Below are 15,405 nucleotides of genomic sequence, written 5' to 3' on the forward strand. Positions count from 1 at the left end.
CTGCCGTTATAATTGTGCCTGCTCGTCAAAAGGGACGAAAACGAGAAGAGAAAAGAAAAAGAGGAGAAACGACAACTTGAAGCCGAGAAGAAAGAACAGAAGGAGCGAGAGAAGAAAGAACAAGACGCCAGGAAGAAATTCAAGGTGAAATGCAATTTTATCATTTTTGCGGACAAATTTAACCTAAGCGCTGTCATTATTTTGCATGTCAGATTGTGGGCGCCGTGGAGGTGATTAATCAAGGCAAAGCTCGCGTGGACCACAAAGGCAGCAGGACGGAATTGGCGCTCAAGCGAGGAGACTATCTGGACATTATTCGAGTCCAAGGCAACCCGGAGGGCAAATGGTTGGGACGAAAACAGGATGGAACCAGTAAGTTGCTTCTCTTACTAGATAGCACACAATAAAAGAAAAATAATAATAATAAAAACTCTGATTTGATTCTGGTAAAATTATGACTTTAATACGGTATTGTAAAAGTTGCTTGTTCTTTTGTCAGTTGGCTATGTGAAGACAACTTCAGTGGAAATCGACTTCAACACACTGAAGACTCAAGCTAAGCAGGGCTCCATCAGCTCTGAACTCTACGATGACGTGGACGTGGCCTCGTCGGACAGCAGGTGGCGGGAAAAATTCCAAACTATTCGTAGCTATATATATATATATTTTTTTACATATTAAATATCTTAAAATCATTCATGTTTGACTTAATTTTCCAACCTGTTTTCTCTCCACAGTGGAATCAGTGGACAAGGAGGTAACATGGCTCAACAGAGAATTTATTTCTCATGTATTCTACTCATTATAATAATCCCAAAATAAAATCAAGTCACATTCAATTTGTTTCTTTCCCACAGTCTTTTTACCGCCTCCCCCAGCAGAAGACGAACTTTACAATGATGTCATCGATCCGGATTTGGATGTGAGGTGGGTCATGTCCAATAATGACACTATAGAGTTTAAAAACTGTTTAAAAATATAAAGCTGTATTATTTGGATGTTTAGTCGTCCTCGGCCCAGGATGTCTGTTAAGACGTTTGACCTCCTGAAGATTTTTGAGCGAAACAGACGTCCAGACAGCACTAAAGTGTAAAAACACACTCAGTAGTAAGACCGGTTCTCACATTAATCCCGTTAATCCATCAATCATAATAATCTCTCATGCCATCACCTCGAGAGCGACAGAAAGAGACAATAACTTTTTTGTTTTGATTTGTCACGTTCTCTTTGCAAATTATTGATGATGTCATTAATCTTGCATGAGACTCCGCTGCGTCCAATATTGATACATGTACAATCAACTAATGTGTTGGCTCTCACTAATCTATTGATTATGTTGCTGTTACTGATGCATGGCACTGCTCATACTGAAATTGCTCAATCCGATGTGATAATCTGTCATCATAAGCATGATCAACCAGATTTTTACAATGTGTCATGCATTCTCATTTCTTCTGATGTGCCAGACTGCCTCCACCCAGCCAGTTTGCAGTCGGCGAAAGTTCAGGTAAATAAATCAGATTATATTTATATTTTTTTTATATTAAATAAATAATTTATATTTTTTATATATAACTCATTTGAAAAAACATTTTTAAAATATATATACGTATTTCAGATACTTTGAAAATATGTAAATAAAAACAAAACAATAATTCAGGTATTCCACCTAATATTTCAATTGAAAGTGAAAATATTCAAAATATTAAATTTAAATATATTATATAAAATTATAATAAAATAATTATAAAATTATACATTTTTTACAAATTATACTTAAAATAATTGAGTTAAGTTTTGGATAAAAGTAGACTAGAGGGATAATTCTGATATGTATGTATACTTTGTATTATTTATTGTAGATTGTAAGTGTAAATGTAAAACCTCACCTTGCCAATTCTTTCATGTGTTTAAAGTCGATGATGATCTCTACTATGACGTTGACGCCCAAAACATGCCGCCTCCTCCTCCCATCAGCAGGTAGATTCATGAAATCCTTCATTCTTTTTTCCTCCCGCAGGATTCACAGGTGCCCTTTTCAAATTCTGCCATTTTGTTTCCTCAGCATCCCAACCCTGAGAGGCAGAGGCAAGGAAGAAGAATATGACCTAAAGAAAATGAAAAAGTTTGACAAAGAAGAGAAAGACTTCAGAAAAAAGTTTAAGGTTTGTATTTCGGATCCGTCCACACGTGTATAGTAAATTAGCAAGAAGGATTCCTTCTCTGTGATTTCAGTATGATGGAGAAATTCAGGTGTTGTATCAGGTGACAGTCAGCCCCGCTGCTGTCAACAAAAAGTGGAGCGGCAAAGAGCTGGCGGTCAAACCCGGGGAGAAACTCGACGTGATCGTCAAGCCCGTCGACACCAAAATGATTTGTCGCAATGAGGAGGGCAAGTGTAAGTATACAAAAGTATTGGGACAAACAATTGTTAATAAATTCTAATCTGTGTGTGTTTTGTCCTTCACAGTCGGTTATGTTTCAATGAGCAACATTTGCATGGAGTGAGTATCAACAAAAATGTTCACGTTTCAAATAAAGGAGGGGCACATACAGTAAGAAAGCTGATTTTTTTTTCTTTATTTACAGCGATGGCGACATTTACGACGATATCGGCGATGGTATGTTTTTTAATTATTATTCCAAATTAAAGGCTCTTTTAATCATGACGGCATATTTCTCCTCAGATTGCATCTATGACAACGACTGATGAACACACCACATCCTGTGTAAAAACATACATGTCGTCAAATATTTAAAATATTATTTAATTGTATTTCGATGTCTTCACTCAACTAAGTTTTGGCTACTTTTTTTTAATAATATAAATGGTAACAGTATTTACACTTCATTTTAATTTATGTGAAGGATATTCAAATGTTCTCAGGTTTGTATACACAATGCTTCATTATCTTTCCTTGTGAGATGCCATTATAAGTTTAAATGAGAAATGTTTTTCTAAATGTATGGACTAATGAGAAATATACAATATAAATGTCTATATTTTTTTCTTCAGTTCAATAAATATATATTTAAAAAACTATGCCTGTATTCGTATAAACAACATGCATTTCCTGGCTATTTAATCAGGCGTGAATAAAGTCTTTGTTATATTATTATTTGTAATATAATCAACTTGCCCCCTGAGACTTAGGAAAACCCCAAAAGGTGGCTTTTGTTGCTTGTATCAATATAATATAGTATATCTTACATCCTAGGCAAGAAAATAAAACAAACATGACGACGCCATTAGTCATTCAGCTTCACATTTGGTAATTATCTCCACACAGGTGTGATTAACGTCAAAATAGAATCACAAATATATATTTTTTTCAAAATAAGTACTTTTTTTTTTTTTTTACCTTGTGCCCACTTTCGACCATGCTGAGTAACTTTTAACTGTTGTATTCGTCGTCTGACTCGTCCGTGTAGCTTCTTTTTAAGTCACAAATATCACAAAACAGCCGTTGGCCTTTTCCCCATCAAAGTAAAACTTCCGTCCGACAGGAAATTCAAAAATAAAAGGTACAGTATTGCAGTAAATTTAGCTAATAAAACATTTTATTTTTTAAATCTTACGTAGTTAATGGTTAAACTACATTTTGGCTGTGCTTGCACTAACACTATTCAGACTGGGAGTAGGAGGGGCGCTGTGTTGTCTTTGATCCATTAGAATAGAAGAAGAAGAAAAAGGCGGAAGTGAACGTCCTTGTCTCCAACATGGCTCCCCCCGTAGCAGTATCGCCACTCATCAAGGTAAAACACTTTTTTAGATATTCTAACATCATACTACTTTTCATGACGGCGCAATTTAGTTATTTTATGACCCGTTGGGTGGTCAAGGTTGCTGTTATATTTGCATGGTAAGCTAGTTTAAGATTGTCCCGAGTAGTCTCCTGCAATGACATTGAGGTGTTTTACAAGTAACTATGCAAAAACCACCCAGAAAATTTCTGAAAAACATCGCCCATGGTTTGTGGTAACCGACTTTTATGAGCTACGTATATACTTCGGTAATTTTGTGCAATTCATCATACGGAATGTCAGCGTGGACTTCGCCCTAAATTACAAGCGTGGTTGATTTTAAAGTGCAGCGGATTGATGAAAGAAAAATGTGCAACAGTATTGGTCATGCAAATATGATATTTATATTTTTTTCAGACGGCCCGGTGGTCTGCCCTGTTGCTCGGCGTCTTCTATGGCAAACAGAGGTTTGGTAAGTTCATTAACCCTTTCTGTTCCTTTGAGTACAGTATAAGAACATTATATACTGTTAATATTTGTAATATATAACTATTTAAACCAACTATGACATTGTGAATATTCAGAGTACCTGAAGCCCATCGCAGCGGAGGAGCGGAAGGTGGAGGAGGCTGAAAAGAAGGTTCGCGAGGAGCAGGAGCGCATTGCCAAAGAATTGGCCGAAGGTACCACACGATATCATGACTCAGCAAATGGCTTTATTTCTGATGTCACCTCTTCCCTCTCCCCACTTCTGTCTCCACAGCCAATTCAGAGACCATCCTCAAGTGAGCTACTTAGCCTCCGTTATGTTCTAAATCAAATAAAAGATTGTTTTTCATGTGAGGTGTTGGAGTGTTTATTGTGATGCATGTGTGTGTGTGTCCTTCACTTAAAAGCCAGTTGTAATCCTGGCCTTGTTTAGCAGCAATAATCCCAGGATTGGGGTCACCCGCCAGTAGTAGAAAGTGCAGTGTGGACAGAAACACTCCACTCCAAAAGGTCTTGTGTCATTATGTAGCCATTACTCACACCTCGCGGTGTGACATTATTGATTACTCAACAAAAAAATATATTTGGACTCACCTGCAACCCGCATGCAGCTAAGCCCGATTGAAAATGAATGACTGGGTTGAAACCTAAAAATTGACTACAGTAAAATAAATAAATAAATACTCAGTAGCCTGTTTTTTTTTTCATGACAACGGTGTATTTACATGGTCGCTTTTACGCTAGAGTTGACTAGCAACCCAAAAGTCATCTGTACAATTGGGACACACTTACATACCATATGTACATACACACACAGTCCAAGTATGGAAATAGAAATAAAACTAGAAAATGTTGCTTCCGATTCTCTTTCTTGATAAGCACCAATTTCCTGCAGACCACAATTGCGCCCCAATTTTTTTTTCTCCCCCTCGACAGAGCCTACAGTTCTCACCGAATTTTCCTTGAGTGTTTCAGCACACCGAGCAGGTCTTGGAGCCGCCGGCGTTATCCACTGGTGGATGAAGGAAATAGTTACTAAAAATACTATACATTAAATTACAACTTCAAATTAGTAAGCACCTTTACTAGCTGCGGCCGCCTGCTTTGCGGCCTTCTCATCCTCTATGACTTTGAGTTGAGCCTCATATTCTTCTTTTTTGGCATTCCACTCCTTCCTGTTGTTCAGGATTCCATCTAGCATGGGTTGGATTTGTGGGTGGAAGCGGGAGAACTCCTGTGCAAAACAAAATAATCCAATTAATCCTTTCACAATAAAATTTGATTTAACCAATCGAGCGAAGCATCACCTTATAGACAAATGTGCAGACAAAGTCGATGAAACCACATTGAAGCTTGGGGAGCTCTGCTGCTTTGTTCCTATCCATCATGGGCTGGTGGATGCAAAAGTGAGGCGGATTCGAACAGGAAATGAATCAGCAAATCATTTCTAATGACTTACAATGGGTTGTTGCTCCAGTACTGTCCTCTCCAGGTCACCTTGCTCCCAAAACTCTGCCGCCACAGACAAAGCAACCTGAACGACACAAATAAATAGTCACTGCGGGTGCTTTTCTAGAATTCTACGTGACCTCTCACCTTGCTTTGCACCTCCCAAGGCTTGGTGATGGCGGACAAGTCGCAAGCGGTCATCATCATAGCCCTGCGGTGAGAAACTTTAGCGGCTAAACACAAGTAGCAGGAGGATTTTTTTTGGGGGGGGGTGTACTCACATGAGTATCTCTTTCCTGGTTGTTTCAAGAGACATGAAATCAACCCACTTTTTTTCATCTTCATACGTGTGCGAAAGGTCCACAATCTTCTGGAACATGGTTCTCTTTCTAGCATGTGAGGAGAGGTATTATTGTTTATTTTCGTGTATTCTTTGTGGGGATTAACCTAATATAAGAATAATAATAACGATGGCTAACTTGAAATAAAGGGCGAGGTCGGTGGCGATGATGGCGATATCCGTGAGGTGAATGACGTGCTCCACCTGTCGTCTGTTCAGGTTCTGGTAGATGTTCAGTGACTATGGTTGAGGACAGAAAAGAAAGGAAGTATTGTAGCTATATATTTTTGGGGGAATAAAAAGACACTTAATGGACATTCTCACCTCATCAGACAAGAGAAATTTTCCAAACTCCAGATGGTGTCGTTCCAAAATGGAAGATCCATGCAGCTTAGCAAGAGGGTTGCCTGACCTGTTAACATTCAAATAACAGAATTGTTAGCATTGTTTTTTTAAAGCTGTCAAAATTAATCGAATAATCGAGTCATCATTTAGAGCCATTTTTAAAGATGGTCCATATCTTCTGATTTCAGGCTCTCAAAAGTAATCATTCTGATTTCTCTAGTCTCCCATTAAAAACAGCAGACTGATTTATCTTTTGTGTTTAATTAAGACATTTGCTTTTATTTTGGAAAACAATGAGCTTCAATCCTCCTTGTGTAATATTGCTTAGCTGCTGTTTTTTGATCACTAAAATTATACCGAAAATAATTAGTAAATAAATAATAATCATGAAAAAAAAATACAAATAAAATTGTATCCGATTAATCAATAGAAAAATCGATTCTAAAAATTTGATAGTGACAGCCTGAATTGTTTTCAAACATACTTAAATCTAGCAAATGAATCAAGCAGCACTTACTTGACCTGGTACAAATTGTTGGTCCCCCTGTGGTCAATATCATGAAGGAAGCCTGCTGTAATCATGGCCATGACCTCCAAGTCGGTATAGTACCGCTTCAGCATTCCCGTCTGGTCCAAAGACATCCAACACTAATAAAAGCTGCCTGCATTTTCATCTGAATAAGCACGTCGACAAATACCGTCAAGAGCGTGAACATGGTTTGTCCCACATTGAAGCCATGGCGCCAGTTGTGGTACGTGATTCTCCTGTAGCCTTTACTGACAGAGTACATGAAGCGAACCAGCACCTGACGAGAACCAATGGAAGCTTAGAAGGCTCCGGAACTGTTTGATGATCCAAGTGTGAAATCACCTCCTGTGGGATTTGGAATTTCTTGACGACGCCGACTTCATAGTACATCTGAATACCGCACTTGACCAGTTCCATCTCGGTGCAGTTGAAATCCGAAAAACGGAATTCGTAGATCTCAAATTTTTTGATCAGAGGAGGTAGGTCTTTTTTCTGTGAATGGAAACATCCTTGACACGCTATATTCGACCCAAAATTTAGTTCTTAAGCTTTTTACCAAGATATTTAGAAGCTCATCTTCTTCACACTCCCACGGTTCGCAGTCGTAGACCTCTTTGGTGTTCTGGGAGGGGATAGAAAAGTCAGAAGTTCCGTTACCACATGAGCAGAACCCGATTCAACCTTTGTGGGAACTAGACAAAAGTACTGACCAGGATATTTTGAATTTCATCATTCCGACATTTAACGTGGTAGAGCACCATGTCCTGGGCGATGTCTTTACGGTTCTCCAGCTTGTTCATCTTGTCGTACGTGTCCGTGTTCAAAGCTGACCAGCCCAAAAACTGGGTCAAAGCCTTGGAGACAAACAGAAAAGAGAATATCAGGACTTTGATTTTGGGATGGAGATATGAGAATCTCCTACCTCCATGAGCTGCTCGTCTTGATCGTCGAAAGGCTTTCCGTCTTTTCTGTTGTAAAAAGTGGCCACGCCTACAATCTCTTCCTTTTTATTGACGATCGGGAGGGAGAGAACATTCTTGATGGTCCATCCACTGCTGTCCAGCGCCTCAGACTGGATCATAAGAACAAAATATATCGTGTTCACTGAGTGGTGTTTACCATCTTTCACCGTTATTCATCTCATACCTTGAAGTCAAACGTCTCGTCCGATGCCGCGTTCATAATATTGCAAATCTAAAGAGGACGAAAGAAGTTATGCTCAGGAAAACTGAGATTGAAGCGGATATTGTCGTCATGACTTGAAACGAAACTCACAAAGCCACTTTCAGCAACATAAGTAGGCAAGCCGCTGCTCAAGGCCCAATGATCTGCTGGTGGATTACTACATAATAAAAATAAAATATTAAAATAAAAAAATTAAAAAAAACTTGTGTATTTATTGTTAGCCAAAGATCTGAATACATTTTGATCACGTTTATTTTGATATTTTGAATCAAGTTAGAATGGCAGATAAAAACAAATTTTCTTACGGTATTACTTTGATGTCTTCCTTCCCGTGTAGTATGTAATCAATGACTTTGTAGAAATGTACTTCCTTAAAAAAAAACAAATATATTATTACTTTATTGTGTATTTACGGAAGAGGATTAGGGCCAGTGAAGAACTTTTTTTCTCAGACTTTTTTTTTTCTGAGAATAAAGTCAGAATTCTGACTTTAAAGTCAGGTCAGAATTTAAATTCTGACTTTAAAGTCAGAATTCTGACTTTATTCTCAGAATTCTGACTTTAAAGTCGGAATTCTGACTTTATTCTCAGAATTCTGACTTTAAAGTCTGACTTTAAAGTCTGACTTTAAATTCTGAGAAAAAACTGACTTTATTCTCAGAATTCTGACTTTAAAGTCAGACTTTAAAGTCAGAATTCTAAGAAAAAAAGGCAGAATCCTGTCACCCCTCGTTTTTTTTTCTTCACTGGCCCTAATCCTCTTCCGTATGTATTTTTCTTACTTATTCTGAAATAAAAAAAATGAGCACCCTTCCGTCAGGTGTTAGAGGCCCAGCGTAAGGTGGCTGCTCTCCCATTAACACCGGCCATATGTCAAAGAACTCCTGAAAGACACAAATGGAATTTAGTGTAGTTGGGGAAAAAAAACAAATAAAGAAGGAAAACTCACCTTATCTTTGGTCATGTCAAGTAAGCCGACCGAGTAGCGGTCGCAGTTGAGGTAGGCTCGCACCGTGTACAAGGCCTTGTGGAACTGCCGCTCGATGTCGGTCAGCTCTTCAAAAACTTTGTTGGCGGACCACAGCAGCAACTGGCATGTGCACAATCAATTAGAGCAAAGATAGATATTGATGCTCAATTTTATAAGAGGGGTGACTTTTATTAAGTGTAACATGCATCACCTGTCCTTTACGAGTCTCACAGCTATGGAGGTAACTCAGATGGTAGATCTTCAAGTTCAACGTGGCGATTTTCAGATACTTTGAAAAGAGCTGCAAAACAACACATCACTAAGAATGTTCCACAGTACAAAAAGTTTTTTTAAAATGTCTCACATCTTCATCCTCATTAGTGAAATGTGGCCCCGTGGTCTTGTTCAGGGCCATGATCACGGCCACCATGTCTTTGCCATTAAGAATGGGCGTGGCCAGAACGTTCCTGGTCTCGTAATCGGTGAGCTCATCCACAAATGAGCTGAAGTACTGGTTCTGAAAAAGAACATACAGAACATTATGATTTTATTATGATAATTGTTGATGATAACTGTCCTAATTGTTGTTGCTTAAGTTATTTACGACTTGCTTGGGACATTTTGTTTTCTTTTACATTTTACTGATATCTTTTCCTGTTTTTGAGCTCCAAATAAAATTGATCAATCAAGCAATCAATTTTATTATTTTCTTAATTTATTATTTTTTATTATTGTATTATTATTATTATTGATTTATTTTATACTATTAATTTATAATAATAATAATAATTATTATTATTATTATTGTTATAGGTGAATATGACAACACTTGTAGTCTCATCATAAAGTGACTGGTTCAAAATAACACAATCAAATACCACCACTTTTCTTTTGCTAGTCCCAATTAAATTTAAGAACAATGAGATTAAATAAATTTAATTCAAATATTACCTTTGCACAGAATTATTTAGAGTGTAATTAACACAATTGAACACATCTCAAACATATGAATAAGAGATTTCAGCACTAATATTTGAACCTGATGTAAAAGGTTAAAAATGTATGCCGACACGACTAACCTAGATCCATTATTTATTACTGCTGACTAAATACAAGCGCCGTGTAATCCACTAGACCGGGTCTGCAAATAAATGGATTATGTCTAACAAGTGGATTAAACCTTCACTTGGTCAAATATAGCTACAAGTGTGGCTGTATTCACTCATCACTGGCCAAAAGTGTTAAAGTGATGACCAAGCACTAATTATGTGTTAACTTAATTTTTTGCCTCTTTTTAAAAAAAAAAAAAAAAAATATCAACGTTGTGTGGTTCTTCACTTGTCTTTGTTTTAGATGAGAAAATTGATTGTGTGGGTCACACTATTTTCAAATGTAAATATTTTTAAAATATCCTCATATAGGCCAAAAAATACATTTGAGGTGGTTTTACGGTGTTTTGCTGCCACCTAGCGGTTGTAATAAGGACAACATGTAGTCATTTTTGGTCCTCTTACCTCTTTGACATCCTTCACATTGACTGTCTTCTTGGTCAGGGCTACATGACCGACTATCCCCAAGTCCAGCGGGTAGACGATCTCAGAATCGGGCGGCACGACGCACTCGTCCAGCTCGGACTGGGTGTTGACGTTGAAGAGTCTGGTGGCCAACTCCCCGATGCCGTTCCTCTGCCGGTACATGAACAAGCTGCAGCGGTCGGCGTGGATCAACGCGCTGATTCTCTTGAGGATCTTGAAGATCACTTTTTCCATGTTGATGCTCTCCTGCATGTCTGTGATCAGGTCATACATGATCCGACTTTCCTCCACCTGAGGAACAAAGAGAGAATAATCTTTCCGATTTTGATTTTTATTTTCCAGTTGAATATTAAGACTACCTGGCTGAGTTCCTGGAGTTGGCTGAAGTCCACCTGTTTTTCCTGGAGTCCCGACACCTTAGATATGGCGCTTTGGCTCATCTTCTTAGCAAAGTACTCCTTCGCAAAAGCCGGGTTCTCTTTGAGGAACTTCTCTACATCCTCCTTTTGCACGCCCATCTTTTCCTCCTTGTCAACGACGGCAGCCTCTTCAAGGCAACAATAAAGCTCTGCTCTCACTAAGCTACCTCCAAATATTAAGAAACAAAACAAACTAACTAAAAGCTGCCGTGGGATCCAGTTTGGGCTTCTTTGGGTTAGCCGTAATAGTAATCCCCCTCCTCGTGTGAGAGCCCTGATGAGAAGCAGAGGGCTGAATGCAAACAATCCTCCTGCCCTCAGCAGATACTTGTAAAGGTTAGTAGGGGATCTTCTAGTCAGGTGATCATCTCCTACTCCCACACGGGCACTGATCACTGTCATAGAGATATCAACTCAAGAATAGATTGGCATTTGGTCGAGACTTCTGCCAAGGCTTAACGGGGCCTTATTTGGATCCACTTCTTCATCTAGGAAGCATCCTAACCAGACTTGGACTCTGATCCCCCTCCCAAACATCTCTAATGGAGGAAATTAATTGCATCCAAGCTACTGTAAGATATTTCCCTATTTTGTGATGAATAAAGTTTTCCTTCTGTGTGCAAAAATGAAGACTCAGCAAAAAAAAAATATAAATATATATGATGGCCACTTCCAGGTCTGCCGTGGAAGCTCTTTAAGTGCTTATTAAACAAGGCCTCCTCAAGCATAAGCCTGATTTAGTTGGGGCAGGTGCTGATTATCTTTGCACCACAACTCTTTTAAATGCCACGTCTGTTGTTGTTGTTCACACCTTTGCACCACAAGGGGGTGACAATGGATTGTGTAAGCTAGGTTTCCATCAGCATATTAGAAAAGGTCATATTTAATCATCTGTTTCAACTATAATAGCCTACAACAGTACCAGTGTGTATGGGTGTGTGTTTTTTTTGCCAATTTGTTCCAGGTTTAAACTGACTCCATAATAAAACTTTCATTTCCTGTGTTGTGTTTTAGTAACATTTTATAACTTAATCACCATATAAAAGATCTAAAAGGACAAGCATTTACTTGGTGAGATCAATTTATGCACTTACCATCAAGGTGCAGTAGACATATTGACCACCAGGTGGCGGAAAGGTTTAATACTTCGGGGTTTCTTTCTGATCCCTGCAAAGCCATGTCTTCTCCTACTTGAGAAAAATGTATAAAGAGTATTAAAGAATACAGAATGTTATGGAGAAGAATTTAGTGTCCCAAAGGTTGTGTAAGAAAGGTTTCAGGAGTGCTGTCACTAAAAATATATATTTCAAACCACTGGCGGAGCTAGAGTTTTTTTCATTGCGGGTGAGGGGGGGCAGGGGTCTGCGAAACACAAAAACAGATTTTTTTTTTTTTACTGCAAAAAAAATCTTTAGAGAATTAGATAGATTACTATATCATATTATTAAATATGTTATATTTTCCCGATAGGGCATATGTGGAAATGTTTAATATAATTCCCTGAAAATTCAGAAATTACCAAAAAATCAATTATCTGGTCTGGCACTGAGGGGCTCTAACCATAATTGTGTGTTGGGGGGACCAGTGCCCCTTAGCTCTGCCAATGTTTCAAACCAAAACTACAAATTAGAAAATAAATAAATGCCTTTGAAGGAAGATGGAGAAAAACCTTGTTAGAAAATAACTCAAATAATTCCAAAAAAAAAATAGCAGGTGTGGTTATTTTCTATTTTACTTTTGACAATTATTGTTATAATCAAATTTTTTCCTAAACATTATAAACACAACAGCTTTTTATTCAATAGCTACAAGTTACGAAGTGAATCTATTTGCGTCCGCGAGCCATTTCAGACCACACAAAACGGATTATATCCCAGAGGAGAAAAAAAATAGATCGTCTGACTTGATTGGCTTGTATGTCGTCTGTCTCGCCGAGGATGCCCTTTAGTGTGTTTACGTGAAGCCCGTGAACTTGATGTCCTTTATGTGGCTAGCTTTAATCAGGAGACACGCTCAGCAGCAGACATTTTGGGATGGCTACATAATAATAGCAGTAATCTCAGGTGGCCGAGGTTAATCTGGGAAGTTCATTAGTTCACACGTGGGGAGAAGATAAGTGTTTTTTTTTTATTTTGGGGCTATTATAATAGCTCATTCATTCAGGAAGCAAAAAAATAAGTTAAGTAAAAGTTGTTGATCAGTGTCGGAGTCTTTTTTTGCGGATTTGAGCAGGGCATCTTGCAAAATTAGTTACATAAGAGTCTATTTTTTTTTTTTTAATTGTCCTGTAAAGTTTGAACACAGAAGCCATCTTAGTGTAAGGACTTCTAGAGATTACCTCGAGATTTAAGCACCTTATTTAGTTCCCGGCAATGAAAATAAGTCGTAAGCTGGTCTGTGTTGAGCTGTATATAAAGGAGACGGGGTTGGACACAAGACCCGATCGAGTCTTTGGACACATACAAGTGCTTCTTGCTGATATTTGTATATACAGAAGGTAAGAGCGAATTTGGTGACTTGATTGTCTGAAATGGAATTTTCTGATCACCCCATGATGTGATGTTCTTCCAGAATGGCGTCCAAGAAGCTGGCCATCCTGCTGGTTGTTCTGTCCTGCATTGAGAGTTGTCTGTCCACCTCATGCGTGGTGGACAGCTTTTCCGTCAAACAGGACTTTGATCCCAAGAGGGTAAGTATATCTGTAAAAGCTTCACAGATGGGAAAGACAGAATAAGGAAGTTCTTGACTGATTAATCTTCTGCATCGTTCAGTATGCCGGAAAGTGGTACGCTCTACAGAAGAAGGATCCGGAAGGCTTGTTCCTGCAGGACAACATCTCGGCCGAGTACACCATTGATGATGACGGAAGCATGACGGCTTCTTCCAAAGGACGTGTCACCCTTTTCGGGTTAGTTGGACATTCCGGTTCTCAGAATTCTGTTGTCCTTTTTTTTTAGACCTTTCAAATCTCAGTCAAAAGATGGAAAATCAGAAATGCTTGGTCACATTCTCTGCAATTTCCGCTAACAACCCAGGCTAAACTTAGCTACTAGCCAAAAGAGGAAAAAAAAAAACAGAAGAAGTAGAGAAGAATGAAAATTTCCATTTGCAGCTTCTGGGTGGTGTGCGCCGACATGGCCGCCCAGTACTCCGTCCCTGACCCCGCGACCCCCGGCAAGATGTTCATGAACTACCAGGGACTGGCCAGCTATCTGTCCAGTGGAGGCAAGTATTAAAAAAAAAAAAAAAATGGCGCATCCTCTTGCTCTTTCCTAACAGTACGTGATTCCTAACCTTCTCCAGGAGACAACTACTGGGTGATCGACACCGACTACGACAACTACGCCATCACCTACGCTTGCCGCACCGTCAAGGAGGACGGCAGCTGCGAAGACGGCTACGCCCTGGTCTTCTCCAGGAACCCCCGCGGCCTGCCCCCCGCCATCCAACGCGTCGTGCGCCAGAAGCAAGAAGACATCTGCATGGTCGGACAGTTCCAGCCCGTGCTACAGTCCGGAGCTTGCTAAAACCGGGAGTGGACAAGCGAGACGAGGCTTGAAAGCAAGAGTGATGTGAAAAAGAACTGATGTCATAAAACCTTCATACCTGGAGTCCAAGTTTAGGACGTTCTTCGGTGGTCTGTGAATGAATGTAACATTAAATATGTTTTTTTCTAAAACCACCATCTGTCTTCGTTTTGTGAATGCATGAAAATTTGTACCCTGAGGCTCGGAAATGTGCTGAGCTGTTGATCCCTCCGTGATCCCGTAAGAAGCCAGACATGTGTGAAACACAGAACACTAAGGGGCTTAACTGGTGGTCTGATGTTTTCACACTTTAGTTATGCTAATTTTACGATAAGCCAAGAGGGTAAGGATCATATTTGTCATTTTGAATGCAGCAGTGTTCGGGTCTTGCTTTTGGTAACTATAGAAACCATCAGCAGCATTTAAAAACATCATCTGGAGCAGTTTAGAATTACGATTGGTATTTATCCATGAAGCCAAAAAAAACCCAACATAATTTAAAGAAAAATTAATTTAGAGTATAACTATCACTCAAAAAAAAACTGCAAAAAAAAATAATGTTGCTGGAACTAAAAAAATCACAGCAAGTTCGATAGAATATATTAAGTACAGCAGGTTGACAAAATATTTATGCTAACTAACAATGTTGCCACTAAATCAATAAATTTTAAAGGTGTTCCAACATTACTGTTTCAGCTCCCCCAAAACATTTTTTTTTCCCCATGTCCCACAAACTGGAAAAAAAATATACATATTAATTCCTTAATATCACACATCTTATTAGTATATCTAATGGATAATAGTGCCTTTGCGTGAAAGATCACAATGTCAAAATCTGAGCTCTCATGTTACGGCTCCGGCGCACAATTTTGC

General features: G+C 38.8%; 5 protein-coding genes across 7 annotated transcripts in view; 3 read left to right on the forward strand and 2 right to left on the reverse strand.

Moving 5' to 3' along the window:
* Positions 1–1,930, reverse strand: part of nnt (nicotinamide nucleotide transhydrogenase) — a 27,402-nt gene extending 25,472 nt beyond the window's left edge. The window contains exon 1 of the mRNA XM_049738995.1: positions 1,890–1,930. The gene's annotated coding sequence lies outside the window, so the exon portion shown is untranslated. The remainder of the gene's footprint in view (positions 1–1,889) is intronic.
* fyb1b (FYN binding protein 1 b) overlaps positions 1–3,036 on the forward strand; it is a 5,953-nt gene extending 2,917 nt beyond the window's left edge. Inside the window, exons 7-19 of one of the 3 annotated variants that reach the window (XM_049739031.2) lie at positions 33–144; positions 213–372; positions 500–620; positions 738–757; positions 858–927; positions 1,006–1,089; positions 1,467–1,507; positions 1,917–1,980; positions 2,066–2,165; positions 2,236–2,398; positions 2,471–2,504; positions 2,590–2,621; positions 2,688–3,035. In XM_049739031.2, the coding sequence (XP_049594988.1) occupies positions 33–144; positions 213–372; positions 500–620; positions 738–757; positions 858–927; positions 1,006–1,089; positions 1,467–1,507; positions 1,917–1,980; positions 2,066–2,165; positions 2,236–2,398; positions 2,471–2,504; positions 2,590–2,621; positions 2,688–2,710 (1,024 nt within the window). In that variant the 3' untranslated portion in view covers positions 2,711–3,035. Of the gene's footprint in view, positions 1–32; positions 145–212; positions 373–499; positions 621–737; positions 758–857; positions 928–1,005; positions 1,090–1,466; positions 1,508–1,916; positions 1,981–2,065; positions 2,166–2,235; positions 2,399–2,470; positions 2,505–2,589; positions 2,622–2,687 lie in introns of all 3 variants that reach the window. The other 2 variants (XM_049739030.1, XM_049739032.2) reach the window with 2 other exon arrangements.
* A 582-nt stretch (positions 3,037–3,618) lies between these two features.
* On the forward strand, positions 3,619–4,587 carry atp5mea (ATP synthase membrane subunit ea). The gene is made up of 4 exons (XM_049739252.2): positions 3,619–3,756; positions 4,162–4,216; positions 4,329–4,427; positions 4,508–4,587. Exons 1-4 carry the CDS (start codon positions 3,721–3,723, stop codon positions 4,531–4,533), a joined length of 216 nt encoding a protein of 71 aa, XP_049595209.1. The 5' UTR covers positions 3,619–3,720; the 3' UTR covers positions 4,534–4,587.
* A 328-nt stretch (positions 4,588–4,915) lies between these two features.
* Positions 4,916–11,504, reverse strand: pde6b (phosphodiesterase 6B, cGMP-specific, rod, beta). The gene is made up of 23 exons (XM_049739015.2): positions 10,946–11,504; positions 10,566–10,877; positions 9,416–9,568; positions 9,263–9,352; positions 9,031–9,171; positions 8,891–8,965; positions 8,387–8,451; positions 8,172–8,238; positions 8,043–8,090; positions 7,819–7,968; positions 7,607–7,750; positions 7,453–7,518; positions 7,239–7,388; positions 7,066–7,173; positions 6,885–6,994; positions 6,347–6,434; positions 6,162–6,262; positions 5,964–6,071; positions 5,830–5,893; positions 5,693–5,767; positions 5,541–5,624; positions 5,314–5,467; positions 4,916–5,245 (listed from the first exon to the last, which is right to left on the reverse strand). The coding sequence occupies exons 1-23, from the start codon at positions 11,405–11,407 to the stop codon at positions 5,205–5,207; spliced, it is 2,856 nt and encodes a 951-aa protein (XP_049594972.1). The 5' UTR covers positions 11,408–11,504; the 3' UTR covers positions 4,916–5,204.
* A 1,850-nt stretch (positions 11,505–13,354) lies between these two features.
* On the forward strand, positions 13,355–14,687 carry LOC125980130 (purpurin-like). Its single transcript, XM_049739212.1, has 5 exons — positions 13,355–13,502; positions 13,577–13,694; positions 13,777–13,913; positions 14,118–14,230; positions 14,309–14,687. The coding sequence occupies exons 1-5, from the start codon at positions 13,378–13,380 to the stop codon at positions 14,530–14,532; spliced, it is 717 nt and encodes a 238-aa protein (XP_049595169.1). The 5' UTR covers positions 13,355–13,377; the 3' UTR covers positions 14,533–14,687.
* Positions 14,688–15,405: the final 718 nt, after the last annotated feature.

This window comes from Syngnathus scovelli, chromosome 13, assembly GCF_024217435.2.
Source record: "Syngnathus scovelli strain Florida chromosome 13, RoL_Ssco_1.2, whole genome shotgun sequence".
Taxonomy (NCBI): Eukaryota; Metazoa; Chordata; class Actinopteri; order Syngnathiformes; family Syngnathidae; genus Syngnathus; species Syngnathus scovelli.

Bases quoted from the DNA above. Each gene is read 5' to 3' on its own strand.
- atp5mea (XM_049739252.2), top strand. From the start codon at position 3,721: ATGGCTCCCCCCGTAGCAGTATCGCCACTCATCAAG. The intron at 4,217-4,328 runs GTAAGTTCATTA...GTGAATATTCAG, and splicing joins CTATGGCAAACAGAGGTTTG to AGTACCTGAAGCCCATCGCA. The intron at 4,428-4,507 runs GTACCACACGAT...CTGTCTCCACAG, and splicing joins TGCCAAAGAATTGGCCGAAG to CCAATTCAGAGACCATCCTC.
- pde6b (XM_049739015.2), bottom strand. From the start codon at position 11,407: ATGACAGTGATCAGTGCCCGTGTGGGAGTAGGAGATGATCACCTGACT. The intron at 8,966-9,030 runs GTGAGTTTTCCT...TGTGTCTTTCAG, and splicing joins TTGACATGACCAAAGATAAG to GAGTTCTTTGACATATGGCC. The intron at 7,519-7,606 runs GTCAGTACTTTT...ATCCCCTCCCAG, and splicing joins ATGAAATTCAAAATATCCTG to AACACCAAAGAGGTCTACGA.
- LOC125980130 (XM_049739212.1), top strand. From the start codon at position 13,378: ATGAAAATAAGTCGTAAGCTGGTCTGTGTTGAGCTGTATATAAAGGAG. The intron at 13,503-13,576 runs GTAAGAGCGAAT...ATGTTCTTCCAG, and splicing joins GATATTTGTATATACAGAAG to AATGGCGTCCAAGAAGCTGG. The intron at 14,231-14,308 runs GCAAGTATTAAA...AACCTTCTCCAG, and splicing joins CAGCTATCTGTCCAGTGGAG to GAGACAACTACTGGGTGATC.